The 15,988-nt window shown below is 44.7% G+C and overlaps 1 protein-coding gene across 1 annotated transcript in view; it reads left to right on the top strand.

Annotated features, from left to right (window-relative positions):
- The window catches only part of SCARF2 (scavenger receptor class F member 2), a 74,768-nt gene that overhangs the window by 17,117 nt on the left and 41,663 nt on the right, over window positions 1-15,988 (top strand). The window contains exon 2 of the mRNA XM_081966882.1: window positions 7,435-7,493. Coding sequence (XP_081823008.1) covers window positions 7,435-7,493 — 59 coding nt within the window. The remainder of the gene's footprint in view (window positions 1-7,434; window positions 7,494-15,988) is intronic.

The raw sequence follows: 15,988 nt of genomic DNA, 5'->3' as shown, positions 1-15,988 counted from the left end.
CCAGCCTGCATTTTTTAAATTAAGGAACGACATGGAATAAAATGTTTTTATTGCTCATATGATACCAGGTCCTTGGATGAAATCCCACGTCTCGCAATGGGGCATATATTGTTATTGGTACGTATTTCTTTTGATCTCGAGGCCGTCAAAGTTGCAGGTAGATGGGGAGTAAATGAAGCCAGATCTCCAGATGTGAGGGAGGCTGGAGTGAAAAGATTCACCAAACTCATTTATTGCATAAACAGAGGGATAGAATCAAGATCACGTGAAGTGTTAATACCAGTGGTGAAATTCAAATTGTTTTACTACCAGTTCTGTGGGCAAGGCTTGGTGGGCGTGGCAGGGGAAGGAAACTGCCAAATCTCCATTCTCTCCGCACTCTGGGGCCAGCCAGAGGTGGCATTTGCTGGTTCTCCCAACTACTCAAAATTTCCGCTACCGGTTCTCCAGAATCTGCTGAATTTCATCTCTGGTTAATAGTACTTTAGTAAGGCCAGACTTGGAATACTGCATCCAGTTTTGGTTGTCATGATGTAAAAAATATGTAGATACTCTAGAAAGAATGCAGAGAAGAGCAACAAAGGGGATTACGGGGCTGGAAGCTAAAACATACGATGAACGGTTACAGGAATTGAGTATTTTCTAATCTAATGAAAAGAAGGACTAGGGGTGACATGATGGCAGTGTTCCAATATCTCAGAGGCTGCCACAAAGAAGAGGGAGTCAAGCTATTCTCCAAATCACCTGAAGGAAAAAGAAGAAGCAATGGGTGGAAACTAAGCAAGGAGAGAAGCAGCTAAGAACTAAGCAGAAATTTCCTGACAGTTAGAACAATTAATCAGTGGAACAATTTGCCTCCAGAAGTTGTAAATGCTCCAACATTGGAAGTTTTAAAGAAGAGATTGGACAACTCTTTGTCTGAAATGGTATAGGGTTTCCTGCCTAAGCAGGGGGTTGGACTAGAAGACCTCCAAAGTCCCTTCCAACTTATGTTATGTTATTCTTTTCTATTCTATTCTATTCTATTCTATTCTATACTCTACTCTACTCTATTTTAATCTGACACCAGGATACTACTCTAGATTTGCAGTTTTTCCAATTCTAGATGATTGGTCAGATACAGTCCTCAACTTATGACCTCACTTGCGATTTGAATTTTGATTGCTAAGCAAGGCAGTTGTTGTGTGAGTCATACCCAATTCTGCAGCCTTTTCTTTTGCCACGGTTATTAAGCAATTCATTGCAGTTGTTAATTTTGTTCCTTAAGGGAATCCAGCTCTCCCTCGCCCAATGAATTTGCTTCTCGGAAGCTGGCTGAGATGATTGTGGGTGGCATTCACATGACCCTGGGATGTGCAACCATGGTGAATACATGCCAGTTGCCATGCACCCAAACGTTGAGCACATGGCTTTGGGACTAGGACTAGGATTAGAAATGGAATGGAATGGAATAGAATAGAATAGAATCTGGAAGGGACCTTGTAGGTCATCTAGTCCAGCCCCCCCCCTCCCCAAGCAGGAGACCCTATACCATTTCTGACAGATGGCAGTCCAGTCTCTTCTTGAAAGCCTCCAGTGATGAAGCTCCCACAACTTCCAAAGGCAACTTCTGTTCCATGGGTTGATTGTTCTCACTGTCAGGAGATTCCTCCTTATTTCCAGATTGAATCTCTCCTTGTTCAGTTTCCATTCATTATTCCTTGTCTGGCCTTCAGGTGTTTTGGGAAATAGCTTGACCCCCTCCTCTCTGGGGCAGCCCTCAAATACTGGAAGACTGCTCTCATGTCCCCTCTGGTCCTTCTTTTCATTAAACTAGCCACGTCCAGTTGCTGCAACCGTTCATCGTCTGTTTTAGTCTCCAGTCCCCTCATCATCCTGGTTGCTCTTCTCTGCACTTTTTCTAGAGTCTCAACATCTTTTTTATAGTGTGGTGACCAAAACTGGATGCAGTACTCTAGGTGTGGTCTTCCTAAGGCTTTATGAAGTGGTTTTAGATCCTCCATGGATGAGTCCCTAAGGTCAGCAAGAGATTACTTCAAAGAAAGATTCTTTTATTTATTTATTTTTTGTATGAATTCCGTAGATAAATAGAAGCTCCCAAATCAGCCCCAACAGCTGAAGATTAAGCTCATTCTTTCAGTTGCATCCTGAAACTCCAGACAGATGGATTTCTCTGCTTGCTGTTGGGAAACTGTCAGTCCTGTAGTATTATTAATAATTTCTGCCTATCCTCCTGTCTGTGCAAAGCCAAGTGAGGGAGAAGAGTTTGGGGTGTCAGCTGTTTTTAGCAGCAACTGCTTTCACAAGTCAAAGTTCGACATTTATTTGCAAGACCCTACAGAAAGAATTCGCCTGCATTTTTCCCCTATCAATTTTTTACTATTTAGTGTGAAAGCAAAGACCATTTGCTTTTAGAATCGCCTTCCAAGGGAAATTCCTTTGGGCAGAGTGCGGTTTTCCTGCATCCATTTCAGTGGCAAAAGATGGGTGTGAGTGAGTCTCCTTTCTTTCCTCCTGCATCGTCTCTCTGTGCTGTTCAGCCTCCCGGCTCTCTCCATTCACCTCAGAAGAACAGGAATGCATTGGAATGACTTCTTCAGAGGGAGAAGTGCTGGGCAGCCAGGGAGGTGCAAGGTGAAGGGGAGTTAGTAGGATGGGATGGGATGGAATTGGAATTAGGATAGGATAGGATATAGACGACTAGACTAGAATAGAATAGAATAGAATAGAGAGGATAGGATAGGATAAAAGATAGAATATAAGATATAGGATAGAATATAGAATATAGAAAATAGAACAGAATAGCAAAGCATAGCATAGCATAGAATGGAGTGGATAGGAAAAGATAACATAGGATAGGATATAGTATAGAATATAGAATGGAATGGAATTGAGAGGAGAGGACAGGAGAAGATAGGATAGGATAGGATAGAGAATAGAATAGAATAGAATAGAATAGAATAGAATAGAATAGATGAGGATAGGATAGGAAAGGATAAAAGATAGAATATAGGATAGAATATAGAATATAGGAAATAGAACAGAATAGCAAAGCATAGGATAGCCTAGAATGGAGTGGATAGGATAAGATATCATAGGATAGGATAGGATATAGTATAGAATATAGAATGGAATGGAATGGAGAGGAGAGGAGAAGATAGGGTAGGGTAGGGTAGGGTATAGAGAATAGAATAGAATAAGAATAGAATAGAATAGAATAGAATAGAATATGGAAGGGACCTTGGAGGTCTTCTAGTCCAGCCCCTTGCTCAAGTAGGAGAACCTATACCATTTCAGATAAGTGACTGTCTAGTCTCTTCTTTAAAAACATCCAGTGACATCCACCCACAACTTCTTGTGGCAATCTGTTCCACTGGTTAATTGCCCTCACTGTTAGGAAATCACTCCTTAATTCCAGGTTGCTTCTCTCCTTGACTAGTTTCCAACCATTGTTTCTTGACCTGCCCTCTGGTACTTGGGAGAATAAGTTGCCCCCTTCTTCTTTGTGGCAGCCGCTCAAGTATGGGAATGCATGCCCCCCCCCCCTAATTCTTCTTTTCTCTAGACTAGCCAAACCTAAAACCTGCAGCCATTCTTCGTATGTTTCAGTCTCCAGGCCTTTGATCATCTTAGTTGCTCTTCTCTGAACTTTTTGCCCCCCCCAAAAAAAAAGTCTCAACCTTTGCTGTTACATGAATCACCGCAATTAACTGAGTCACCCAGGCATTAAGCAAACATGGCTTCCTCCACTGAATCTGTGTGTCAGAAGCCGTCTGGAAAGGTCACAGATGTTGGCCATGTGACCCAAGGATGCTGCAACCATCATAAATAATATGCCAGTTGCCCAGCACCCACATTCTGGTCACATGACTGTGGGGGTGGCACAACAGTCACAAGTCATAAGACCAGTCATAAGAAGTCACTCTTTTCAGGGCTGTTGCAACTTCAACTTCAGTTGTTCCATGAATTGTTTTAAGAGGAAGATGATACGTATTTAGCTTGTCTCTTGGAGAGCAATGTTTCATAGCTGGAGGTCCTCAAGGAGATTGGACCATCTTTGGTCTAGGACAGTGTTTCTCAACCTTGGGGAGTTTACATCCTGTGGACTTCAACTCCCAGAATCCCCCAGCCAGCATAGCTGGCTGGGGGATTCTGGGAGTTGAAGTCCACAGGACGTAAAGTCACCAAGATTAAGAAACATTGGTCTAGGATAATATAAGGCAGTTGTTAGGTGCCAAAAATGTGAGCACATGCGATAGCATGTGTGTTTGCACGGACCCACATGCACATGTATGCACAGCCCCTCCACGCTCCCCCCCCCAACATACATCACGCTGCTCGCCTCTAAGCTGAGCTTGGTATTTCCTTCATGGGTGTGTGTGTGTGTGTGTGTTTTCACCAGTGGTGGGTTTCAAAATTTTTAGAACCTCTTCTGTAGGTGTGGCCTGCTTTGTGGGAGTGGCTTGCTGGCCTTGTGATGGTGGGAGTGGCTTGCTGGCCATGTGACCGGGTGGGAGTGGCTTGCCAGCCATGTGACTGGGTGGGCATAGCCAACTTGTAAAATGTGGTGAAACTCACTTAACAACGCTCTTGCTTAGCAACCAAAGTATTGGCTCAGAAACTCTGGCATTAAAGCACGCAAATCTTAAAGCTGTCAAGTTACAAGACCCTTGCACCGCTAACCCTTTAGAAAAAAAAACCCAGGGATGTTCAAACTTGACAGCTTTAAGACTTGTGGACTTCAACTCCCAGAATTCCTCCTCCAGTCATGTTGGCTCAGGAACTCTGGCATTGAAGTGTGCAAATCTTAAAGCTGTCAAGTTACAAGACCCTTGCACCCCTAACCCTTTAGGAAAAAAACCCAGGGGTGTTCAAACTTGACAGCTTTAAGACTTGTGGACTTCAACTCCCAGAATTCCTCCTCTCGCTCTTCATCTTGATGATGTGTGGACGGGCGGGGGGAGGGAGCTGGAACCGGTTCTAAACGGCACGGTAGATTTGTGGAACCTCTTCTATAGAAGAGCTTAGAACTGGCAGGAACCCACCCCTAGTTTTCACCCTCCCCAGGCTCCAGGAAAGCCTCTGGAGCCTGGGGAGGGTGAAAAATGAGCCCAATGGGCCTACTGGAAGTTCGTAAACAGCCGAAAATCAGCTGGCTGGTGCATGGCTAGGCGTGCCCCCCTCTCCCCCCGTCATGTGGGCATAAGAACTCTGGCCTTGGTGAGAAAATGGATAAAAAAAACGTGTTTAATATTACATGTTTTCACAGCAGCAAGTATTATATTCACACAATACTGGGAAAATGAAGATACACCGCGAGATGAAGAGATAGTCAAGAAGAGATGAGATTGTGCGGAAATGGACAGATTGACATTGAAAATGTTTTAAACAGAGAGAAGATGCAGATCGTTATCAAACGTGGAATCTATTTTTACCAGCGGTTGGAAAAAAAAGATTGTGGGGATTAAGAATGTAAATTTATAATGATTAAGCAATAATTACCCAGATGACACAATGTCCATTAAGCACTAAAGTTTTAATAGAATTTTTTTTTAAAAAAAAAAAACCTCTTGCCTTGGGCAGGAGGTAAACTAGAAGACCTCCGGGGTCACTTCCAGCCCTAAGGTTTTATGGTTAAAAATGTCAAATTAGGGATGGGCAGCCTTTGAAGGCTGCAGCTCATCATTCATGATTTAGAGATGGATATTGCTTCCAAAACATGGAGATGTTTGGAAAGATGGTTTAATGATGAAGCAGAACCACCAAACACATAGTTCTTTGGTGCACCTGAACCCATGGAGCTGAGAGGGGAGGAGGGTTAATACCTTCTTTTGCACTTGAGCTTCCTGTTCCTGTGCAAGGACATGTATTCTATTGGCTGTTGTCAGACTCCCATGGAGCCATGTACAAATCCTAGCAGTTTGAGCTATGTTTGGTTGAAATATGGTCTGCTGATGCAATGAAGGGGCTTGTTGGGCCATTCCTATTGTGGCTGAGGCTTAATCCTACCTTTCTTCAGACCTTGCTACAAGGAATTTACTTATGAATAGAGCTATCTATCTCTTTATCTCTTAAGTGTTGACATCTGCTGTGGGCTCTTCAGGAAGGTGGGGGCTGCTTCCCATGAACATGTTTCTCCATTTCTCATCCAGGAAAATATAACATTCTGCCTTTCTAAATATTTCTCAAAATATTTCATTCTTCTAGGACGGTGGTTCTCAACCTTCCCAATGCCATGACCCTTTAATACAGTTCCTCATGTTGTGGTGACCCCCAACCATAAAATTGGTGTCTCGGTTCCTAAGACCATCGAAAATATGTGTTTTCCGATGGTCTTAGGCGACCCCTGTGAAAGGATCATTCGACCCCCAAAGGGGTCCCGACCCACAGGTTGAGAGCCACTGGTCTAGGAGATGGGTGGGTGCTAACTTTACAATTGGATGCAGCCATCGGGGGACTGATGGAAAGGGTTTATGGCTGGAAGTTTTCCCCTGGTTTTAGCCATGTTGCTGTTGGTTGTATTTTCACAACTGTGCTTTGCTTACTTTGGTATAAGCTGTCGTTTTCGTTTGTTTGCCATCTTCAGAGGGCTGAGACCAGAGGTGGGTTCCTACCAGTATGGTACAGTTCGGCCAAATAGGTAGTAACTCAACCGGACACGAGACCATACCGCTTCTATCCTCGACACTGCCATCTTTATTTTCTGTTCTGCACATGCTCAGAACAATCTTCATTGAAAAAATGTAATTCCCCCCCCTTTTTTGGGGGGGGGGAAATTATTTAAAGGACTAATTTATCTTTTAAAAAATCCTTTGGGCAATCATTTTCAAAAAGAAAAAAGCCTCACCAGATGGACTCACTTTCAGCTGCCATTCTTTCTGGAGCCGTCTCCGACTTTGTCAGCACAGGGCTGTGTGCTTATCGCCAACTTGGAGAGCTTCCCTTGGGTCAATCAGGGACTTTGCGATGTCCCTGAGACAAGCAAGGAATTGTCTCCCTGTCACCGTCTCTACAGGACAGCTTAGGTCCATTGGGACCATGTAGCAATAAAAGAATCAACGGCGGTCTCGGGAAAGTCGAGACCACACATTGTGTCGTCGCGACGTTGGCCCCTCCCCATTTCCCCCCCTTTTTTTAATGGTGTGCGCATTCCAGTCCCAGAGAGGTCCCAGAGATGGGCTGTTTTTCACAAAAACTGAGGCGTTTTTCCCTTCCCCCAGCCTCCAGAAGCACTCTGCAAGCTTCAGCTGGGCTGGAGGAAGGGGGAAATGCCCCCATTTTTTTGCAAAAAAAACCAGTCCGTTTCCCAACCCATTTTTCACAAAAACGGGGGCCTTTCCAAGTGTTCAGGAGCCTTGGCAAGTGTCTTTTTGCTTGGCCTGGGATGTGAAGGTCCTTAGTACTTTCTCTCACTGAATTCCGTCTCCTCTGCAGGTCCTCTGGATTTGTCTGCTGCCCAGGATGGAGACAGCAACAGGAGGAGTGCCCGATAGGTAAGATCTCAGTTGTCCTCCTTTTCAAGGCCAGTCAGAAGTTCTGCACAGCCTCCGCGGAGTTTGGGGGGAAGGTGGGCAAAGGTCTGACCCCGGTGTGTGTGTGTGTGTGAGACTGTGAGGATGGTCCCCTGGGGGTCTCTGCCGCTGGAGTGCCAATATTTCTGCTTCACTAACTGCTCCATCAACCTGGGCCAGAATGCGGAAAGGGACAACCACCGCAATTCACTGCAGGACAATCTGCCGTGGGGCAACTCATCGTGGGGCAATTTAGCAATTCAATTTACTTATTTAAAATAAACAAAAAAAACACTTTCGTGTTTGTCATTCCCATTTCATTTTGTCCCTTCTTTTGCACCCTTTCTTCAATGATTCTCTTCCACTGTTTCTTAGTCTAACTCTTGTTACGCAGTGAGTTCTCCTGCCATGAATTGGCGGTGGCAATTTGGCTGTGACGCAATGGCCGGAGTGAGCTGGCCGTGGCAAATTGACCCGGAGCCCCTGGGGCTGAGGTCTGTGTCTCAAGGAGGGAGCACACTGTGGGTTTATGCAGCACAGTTAATCTGATTGCACTGAATTAACCCAGTTTATACAACAAATTTGTCAATATATTGAACAGTGTGGCTAACCGTTTTGATTCAGCTTGTCCAGTATGCCTTAGATCAGGGGTGTTCAAACTTGGGAACTTTAAGACTTGTGGACTTCAACTCCCAGAATTCCCCAGCCAGCCATGGCTGGCTGGGGAATTCTGGGAGTTGAAGTCCACAAGTCTTAAAGTTCCCAGGTTTGGACACCCCTGCCTTAGATGGTTACTGAGGCAACCTAATTTCCAGATTCTCATGGTATATTGAAGCATAAACTTACCTTATTGATTGGCTTTGAATCAAATGGGGAGTTGTTCATGCTCTGGAGCTTGGTTGCCAACATTTTCTTATTCAGCACAGTCACATCTGAAAAACTAGACATAATAGGCCAAGTCATCAAATTAAACTCACCAAGCTAAATCCCAAGAAAGACGAATAAGATTGCAAATGGAGCTGCTCGTTCCTTGGTTAAGTGAATTGTTAGAAACTCTGGAAAGGGTATGTGGCTAAGATGCTAAGCTCATCGATCAAAAAGGTCGGCGGTTCGAATCCCTAGCGCCACGTAATGGAGTGAGCTCCTGTGACTTGTCCCAGCTTCTGCCAACCTAGCAGTTCGAAAGCAGTACAAAATGCAAGTAGAAAAATAGGAACCCACCTTTGGTGGGAAGGCGTTCCACGCTCCTTCGCCATTGAGTCATTCCAGCCATATGACCACAGAGATGTCTTCGGACAGCGCTGGCTCTTCGGCTTAGAAACGGATATGAGTATCACCCCCTAGAGTCGGGAACAGCTGGCACATATTTGCAAGGGGAACCTTTACCTTAATGGACGTTTGGAAGGAACCTCAGAGATCATCTAGTCCAGAATCTTGCACTTAAATTGATTCCCAACAGTTCGCCGCCCAGCTTCTGTTTAAACTCTTCCAGTAGTCACCTCACAATGTAGTATGTTCCCATGTTGAACAGCACTTAAAGCTGGAAAATTCTTCCAGGCGCCCAACCGAAAATTCACTTCCCTGAAATTTCAGTCCCTCTTTTTTTTTCTTGTCTTGGAAAAAGTTTGAACAATCCTTCTTCTACCTGAAGGGAAGCCCTTTGTCTCCCTGCAGTCTTTGGTCCTGTAGAGCAGGACGAAGAAGGGCTTCAGATATTCCTCCTGCTCTCCTTCCGGGGTCCTTCCCACCTTGGTTGCTGTCCTCTGAACGGTCTCCTCTTTTCCCACTGTGGTCAGACTGGATGCAAAATTGGACTCTGGTCCTGAGCATAAGACGAGGATGTACGTCTGTGGCCATAACTTGCCTTGGTCCAGTGGGCAAGGATCCCCAACTATTGTGAGAACCAGGAGGGAATCCTGAGGGTGCGTAGCTGCTCTCTAGATGTCCCTTTTGCAAAAGGTCAAGAGCTGGGCTGAGAGGGGGGCAGGATTACTTAGGAAAGGGGCCAGCAGGAGCCAGAAACCAAGCAGGGAAGGCAGAGGGACAAAGACCACCACTTTCAGGAGCCTGGGTGGATGTGGTGAAGTTCCCAGGGACCAGGTCCTTTTGCGGGGGGGGGAGTGGGGGGTCTTGATTGTCACCTCCAACAGATGCACTTGAAGCCAATCTCCTGCACCCCACAGCACTCCTCCCAGACCCAAGGTTGCCACTGCTGGGGCCATTTGCTCCAGAGTGCTGGGCTGCAGCTTCTACCCTCCCCTTTTCCCCAAAAGGTCAGTGGGGGCTAAACTGTCATATGGCTCTGGTCCCCACACCCCCGCACAGTCGTTCCCTGTGGCTTTGGGCCAGTTGCCTCTTTGCAGCCAAACCTGCCTCATAGGGCTGTTGTGATGAGGATAAATAGGAGGTGGGTACATCGCCACGAGCTTTTTACAGGTACCGTATTTCCCTGAAAATAAGGTATAATTATATTAATTTTTGCTCCAAAAGATGCAGTATGGCTTATTTTCTGGTTAGGTCTGATTTTTTTTTTTTTGGGGGGGGGGGGGGAAATACAGTTCTAAATGTGTCGATCTGGCTGACAACCTTAACTGGGGCTTATTTTGGGGGTAGGGCTTATATTACGAGCATCCTGGAAAAATCATTCTAGGGCTTATTTTCTGGTTAGGTTTATTTTGGGGAGAATACGGTAGTCCTCGACTTATGTCCATTACAGAGGTGATACGCCTCATGGTCATGTCACGTGCTGGTCATAAAGTGTTTCATCATATGACTGAACCAATTTTACAACTGTTGTTTGTGGCGGTTATTAAGAAAACTGATTTTTGCTATGAGGCCTTTTGGACAAAAAACAGAAGGAACCACGGAATGCTGCAAAGAGTCCTAACATGCAGGCCACTTACCAAACCCCCAAAATGTGGTTATGTGACCAGGAGGGGTGTTGGCTAGCCGTCAGAACTTTGGTAATAGTATCTTTTGGAGGGGAGTTCAAATGGCTGCTAAGTAACTCACTGTAAGTCAAGGACTAGATGTATATAGATAGTCCTTAACTCAAGAACGCAATTGAACCCCCAAATTTTCTGTTGTTCAGTGAGTTTCCCCCCTGTTTTATGACATTTCTTGCCAGAGTTGTTACATGAGTCGCTGCAGTTAGTAACCCGGGTGTTAAGTGAATCTGGCTTCCCCGTTGACTTCGCTTGTCAGAAGGTCGCAAAGGCGGATCGCGACCGTCATAAATTTGAGTCTCTGGCAAGAGTCTGAATTTTGATCATGGGGATGTTACGAAGGTTGTCACTGTGGGGGGAAAAATGGTCATAAGTCACTTTTTTCAGTGTTGTTGTAAGTTTGAACTAAGTGAACTGTCGTAAGTCGAGGACTGGAAGATCTGCACGATAAATTGTCACTTCCTGAAAGATTTAAAGCAGGGGGGCTGGAAGAAATCAGTCAGGAGGAGACAGGAACTTTACTTATGTCCTAGAGAACGTATCCAGTGCTACACAGAAACTCACTAGAAGTGTCACTCATTGTTTATTTCTCAAACTTGGCCACTTTAAGAGGCGCGGACTGCAACTCCCAGAATTCCCCAGCCAGCTGGCTGGGGAATTTTGGGAGTTGCAGTCCGCGCCTGTTAAAGTGGCCAAGCTTGAGAAACACTGGTTTATAGGTATCAGATTAGTGGTAGGCACAAAATTAAAAGCTTAATTTTCACAGGCTTTTCTTGCAGCAGAATTTGGGTTGACCGTTAAGCCCCAGAGCCTGCCGGTCGCCTCCCTGCCAGGCTCCCCGATCCTGGAACTCCGGTGGAGAGCCAAGGAAGGGAGCCCGTAGCTGCCTCTCTGTGTGCGCCATTGTCTACGCCTGGCTCCGCTGGGACTTGGCCCCCAGAAGTTCCGGTTCCAGTCTTTTGCAGGCAGAGGAGGGAGGGGCTGAAAGGCGAAGCAGGCTTGCCGTTCTCGGGACTTAGAGTCCCAAGGCACCGATGGGAAAAAAACTCGGAGAAGTTATTTTTAGACTCCTGGTCAATGTGCTGCTGTTCCAGCTGGCGGGGGAAGGTCTCTTCCTTTCCTGCCCAGCCATATTTTGCAATGCGTTTGGTCTCCAGAGTTTGGGGGGAGTGGGGGGGGAAGGATGTGGAAATGGCCAAGAGCTAAAGCCACAGAAGAACGTAGTGTGCAAATACACTGGATTGGGGTGGGCGGGTGTTTGTGTGTGTGGAATCCAACTTGAAAGCAGCTGGAGGTTCCTGCCTCCGTCCTAGGAAGCCAAGCCAGAAGTGAATAGTTGGGAGCAGAGGTGGGTTTGGCCCGGTTCGGCCCGGTTTGGCTAAACTGGTACTAACTTGGCAGCCTGGGTCACTGTAACCAGCAGCAACTACGGGGCTGCCATCTTGTTTTTTGCTTCTGCGCAAAAACAAGGGGAGAGGGGGCGGTCTAGAAATTTAATAAATTATTATTATTATTATTAATTTTCAGTGGAAAAAGTTATTCCCCCCCACCCATTTTTTAAAGGTTTTGCGCACGCGCAGACCTTTTTATTTGCAAATGTGCGTGCACGCAAAATCTTCGAGGCACCAAACTGGTAGCAATGCCAGTAGCAACCCACCCCTGGTTGGGAGGCTGGAGGTGGTGCCACACGTCTCTCCCTACAGGAGTTAGCACCCACCCCTCTCCTAGAAGAATGAAATATCCTAGGAAATATTAAAAAGGCAGAATATTATGTTTCTCTGGATGAGAAAAGGAGAAACATGGTTTTAAAGACAAAGTAGCTCCCTGCCTCCCCTTCGGCTCCAGGGTGATGGGGATTAAGACAAGGTCCTCGAGACATGATAGGATTAGTCCTCTACCCATCTCACCACATGGCACCTGGGAAGATTACATCACCCAGCAAGGCTCAACCAAGCCTGGGACTCAGACAGCCTACAGAGTTAGCTAAGACCCCCGCCCCCTGGGAGTCTGACAGCCAATGGGATACATTTCTTGTACAGGAACAGGAAACTCTATGGCCCAAGAGAGCATATAAATATACCCCTCTCTCCACTCCATGTGCTCTTTTGCCCAGGGCCTCAAAGCATGTGATCTTCTCCACCATTAAACCATCTTTCTAAATAGCCTCCATGTTTCCAGTGTCTTTTTCCCCACTTGGAACTGAACCCAGAAGGACATTTCTTCCAACATTCCTTAGGATCCAAACCAGGGATGGGTTTCTGTTGGTATTATTGCCGGTTCGGTGCGAGTGCGATTTGCCCGCACTCTTCACGTGGGTGCAATTGCCTGTAAATAGGTCTGCGCATGGACAGAATCAGTGATGAAATTCTTTTTTCTACTACCGGTTCTGTGAGCATGGCTTGGTGGGCGTAGCAGGGGAAGGATACTGCAAAATCCCCATAACCTCCCCGCTGTGGGACCAGCCAGAGGCGGCGTTTGCCGGTTCTCCAAACTACTCAAAAATTCCACTATTGGTTCTCCAGAACCTGTCAGAACCTGCTGGATTTCACCCCTGTGCAGAACATTAAAAATGTCAAAAATACATGCCGTGGCAACCAGGGCACCAGTTCGGGGGCATGCTGAGCCTGCCGTCTCTACCGGTTCAGCAATCAGTCGCAATTTCCACTACCGGTTCGCCCTAACTGGTGCAAACGGGTAACAACCCATCTCTTTTCCAAATCATGCTTCCAGGATTTTCCAGCTTTTTTAAAAATGGAAATATTTTTTTAAAAAAGTATTTTATGCCAGTTCAATCATCTAATCCAGTGGTGTCAAACTCAAGGGCCATGATGCTTAAATCTGGCCTGCAGTGCCAGCCTCCAAATAGCAAAGGACCAGCCTGCAGTGCCACTGGCAGCTAAAACGGGGCGCCGGGGGCCACGCATGGCCCGTTTTCAGCCTGGACAGCCTCCCGCAGCACTTTGCCGGCCCAAACAGGGGTGTGGGGGCGCACAGGAGAACTACAATGCTAATCCGGCCCTCAAAGAAATCCAGTCTGACACCCCTGATCTAATCCATTTTTTAAAAGATGAGCAGGACATTGCATTTCTAACATGCAACAGCTCTCCTCCTCCTCCTCCTCGCTTTGAGGGACAGTGCAGTCCTTCCCCAGGATGCAAATTCCCCATCTTCCTGTCTCTAAGGCCCCTGAATTTGACACCAGGGGCCTTAGAGACAGGAAGAAGCATAGAAGGCTGCAATTTGTTAGCCCCCACACACACACCGGAGTCTCCGCAAATGTGCAAAGGTGGAGTGGCTCTCCCAGCCTCGCTGGATACGGCAGACCTGGCAGGGCCCCAGGGGCACAGAAGGGGAGACATGTCCTCCACCCCTCTGCGCGCAACAGAATCCTTTATGCCACAAGACTTGAAATTTTGGCCTTAGACAACTTAGAACTTTGCCGTCTTCGGTCTGATCTAAGCATAGTACATAAAATCATCTGCTATAACATCCTACCAAGTAGTCAATGACTACTTCAACTCAACTGCAACAACAAAGGAGCACACAATAGATACAAACTTATGGTAAACTGTTCCGAACTTGATTGCGGAAAATACAACTTCAGCAACAGAGGGGTCCATGCCTGGAATGCTCTACCTGACTCTGTGGTTTCTTCCCCAAACCCCCAAAACTTTAACCTTAGCCTGTCTACTGTTGACCTCACCCCATTCCTAAGAGGTCTGTAAGGGGCGTGCATAAGCGTACCTTAAGAGTGCCTACCGTCCCCGTCCTAATGTCCCTTTTTATTTGTATCCATTTCATGTATCCAAAATCATGTATATACATGTGGGGCTTCCCTTGGGACGCGCCCGAAGACTGCAGCTAGTCCAGAACGCAGCCGCGCGGGTAGTCATGGGGAGTACTAGGTACTCCCACGTAACACCTCTCCTGCGCGAGCTGCACTGGCTACCTGTGGTCTTTCGGGTGCGTTTCAAGGTTCTGATCACCATCTTTAAAGCGCTCCATGGCATAGGGCCTAGTTACCTGCGGGATCGCATCCTCCCACATACATCCCTGCGGCCAATCCGCTCTCACAGGGAGGGCCTTCTCCTGGTGCCGTCCACGAGGCAATGCCAACGGGCAACACCAAGGAGTAGGGCCTTCTCTGTGATGGGCCCAACCCTCTGGAATGACCTCCCCCCCGATATTAGAACCACTACTGACCTCCGCTCCTTCCGACAGAAACTGAAGACACACCTGTTCCGACTGGCTGGTTTGGCATAATTTTAACGTCTACCTCCTGGCATACACATTCTTACTGGTTGGTAGGGGGATATTGTTTTAAATTTAACTTGATATTTTAAACTTTTGTATTGATTTATTTATTAGCTGTACAGTTTGGCATATTTTACCCTCCTCTTATACATGTATTTATATAGTTATTTCTACGTTTTAATCTGTTGTATTTTAATACGGACTGTACACCGCCCCGAGTCCCTTTCGGGAGAGGGGGCGGTATATAAACGCTAATAATAAATAAATAAATAAAATAAACATATATATATATATATATATATATATATATATATATATATATATATATATATATATATATATATATATATATATATATATATATATATATATATATATATATATATATATATGTTATCTAATACATGCTTGATGAAATAAATAAAATAACTTAAAATATAAAATAAAATATAAAATAAAATAAAATATAAAATAAAATAAAATACCAAATAAATAAATAAAATACAAAACAATAAAATACAAAATAATAAAATAATAATATAATAATATAATAAAAAATAAAATAAAATAATACTAAAATAAAACAAAAAATAAAATAAAATAAAATAACTTAAAATATAAAATAAAATACCAAATAAATAAATAAATAAATAAATAAAATACACAACAATAAAATACAAAATAATAAAATAATAATATAATAAAAAATAAAATAAAATAATACTAAAATAAAATAAATAAAATACTAAAATAAAATAAATAAAATACTAAAATAAAATAAAATACTAAAATAAAATAAAATACTAAAATAAAATACTAAAATAATAAAATAAAATACTAAAATAATAAAATAAAATAATAAAATCATAAAATAAAATAATAAAATAATAAAATAAAATAATAAAATAAAATAATAAATAAAATAATAAAATAAAATAAAATAAAATAAAATAAAATAATAAAATAATAATAAAATAAAATAATAAAATCCAAGCATTCAGAGGCCAGATGGAGGCATTGGCCAGTCCCATAAAGAGCCAAAGTCAGTCCTGAAGAGCACTGGGGTCCAAAGGGGCTGGAGAAGCAGCAGAATTGGGGGTGTCCATTGGAGAGACAAAGGCCAGCAGAGATGATAATGTGACTACATTTTGAGCGCAGCAGAGGGCAACCCTTGGCTGACCGTCTGGCTGATCAGGAGTGGGGAGCCAGGTGGGGCCAGGACTTGCCTGGGGAGAAGTCAGTGGAATCTGGCACAAGCGCCAGATCGGAAAAAGGAAG

Source organism: Natrix helvetica (genome assembly GCF_964273705.1).
Source record: "Natrix helvetica genome assembly, chromosome: 14".
In the NCBI taxonomy this organism is placed as follows: domain Eukaryota; kingdom Metazoa; phylum Chordata; class Lepidosauria; order Squamata; family Natricidae; genus Natrix; species Natrix helvetica.
Note: the sequence above shows the minus strand (reverse complement) of the source record. Positions and strands in the feature narration are given on the sequence as shown.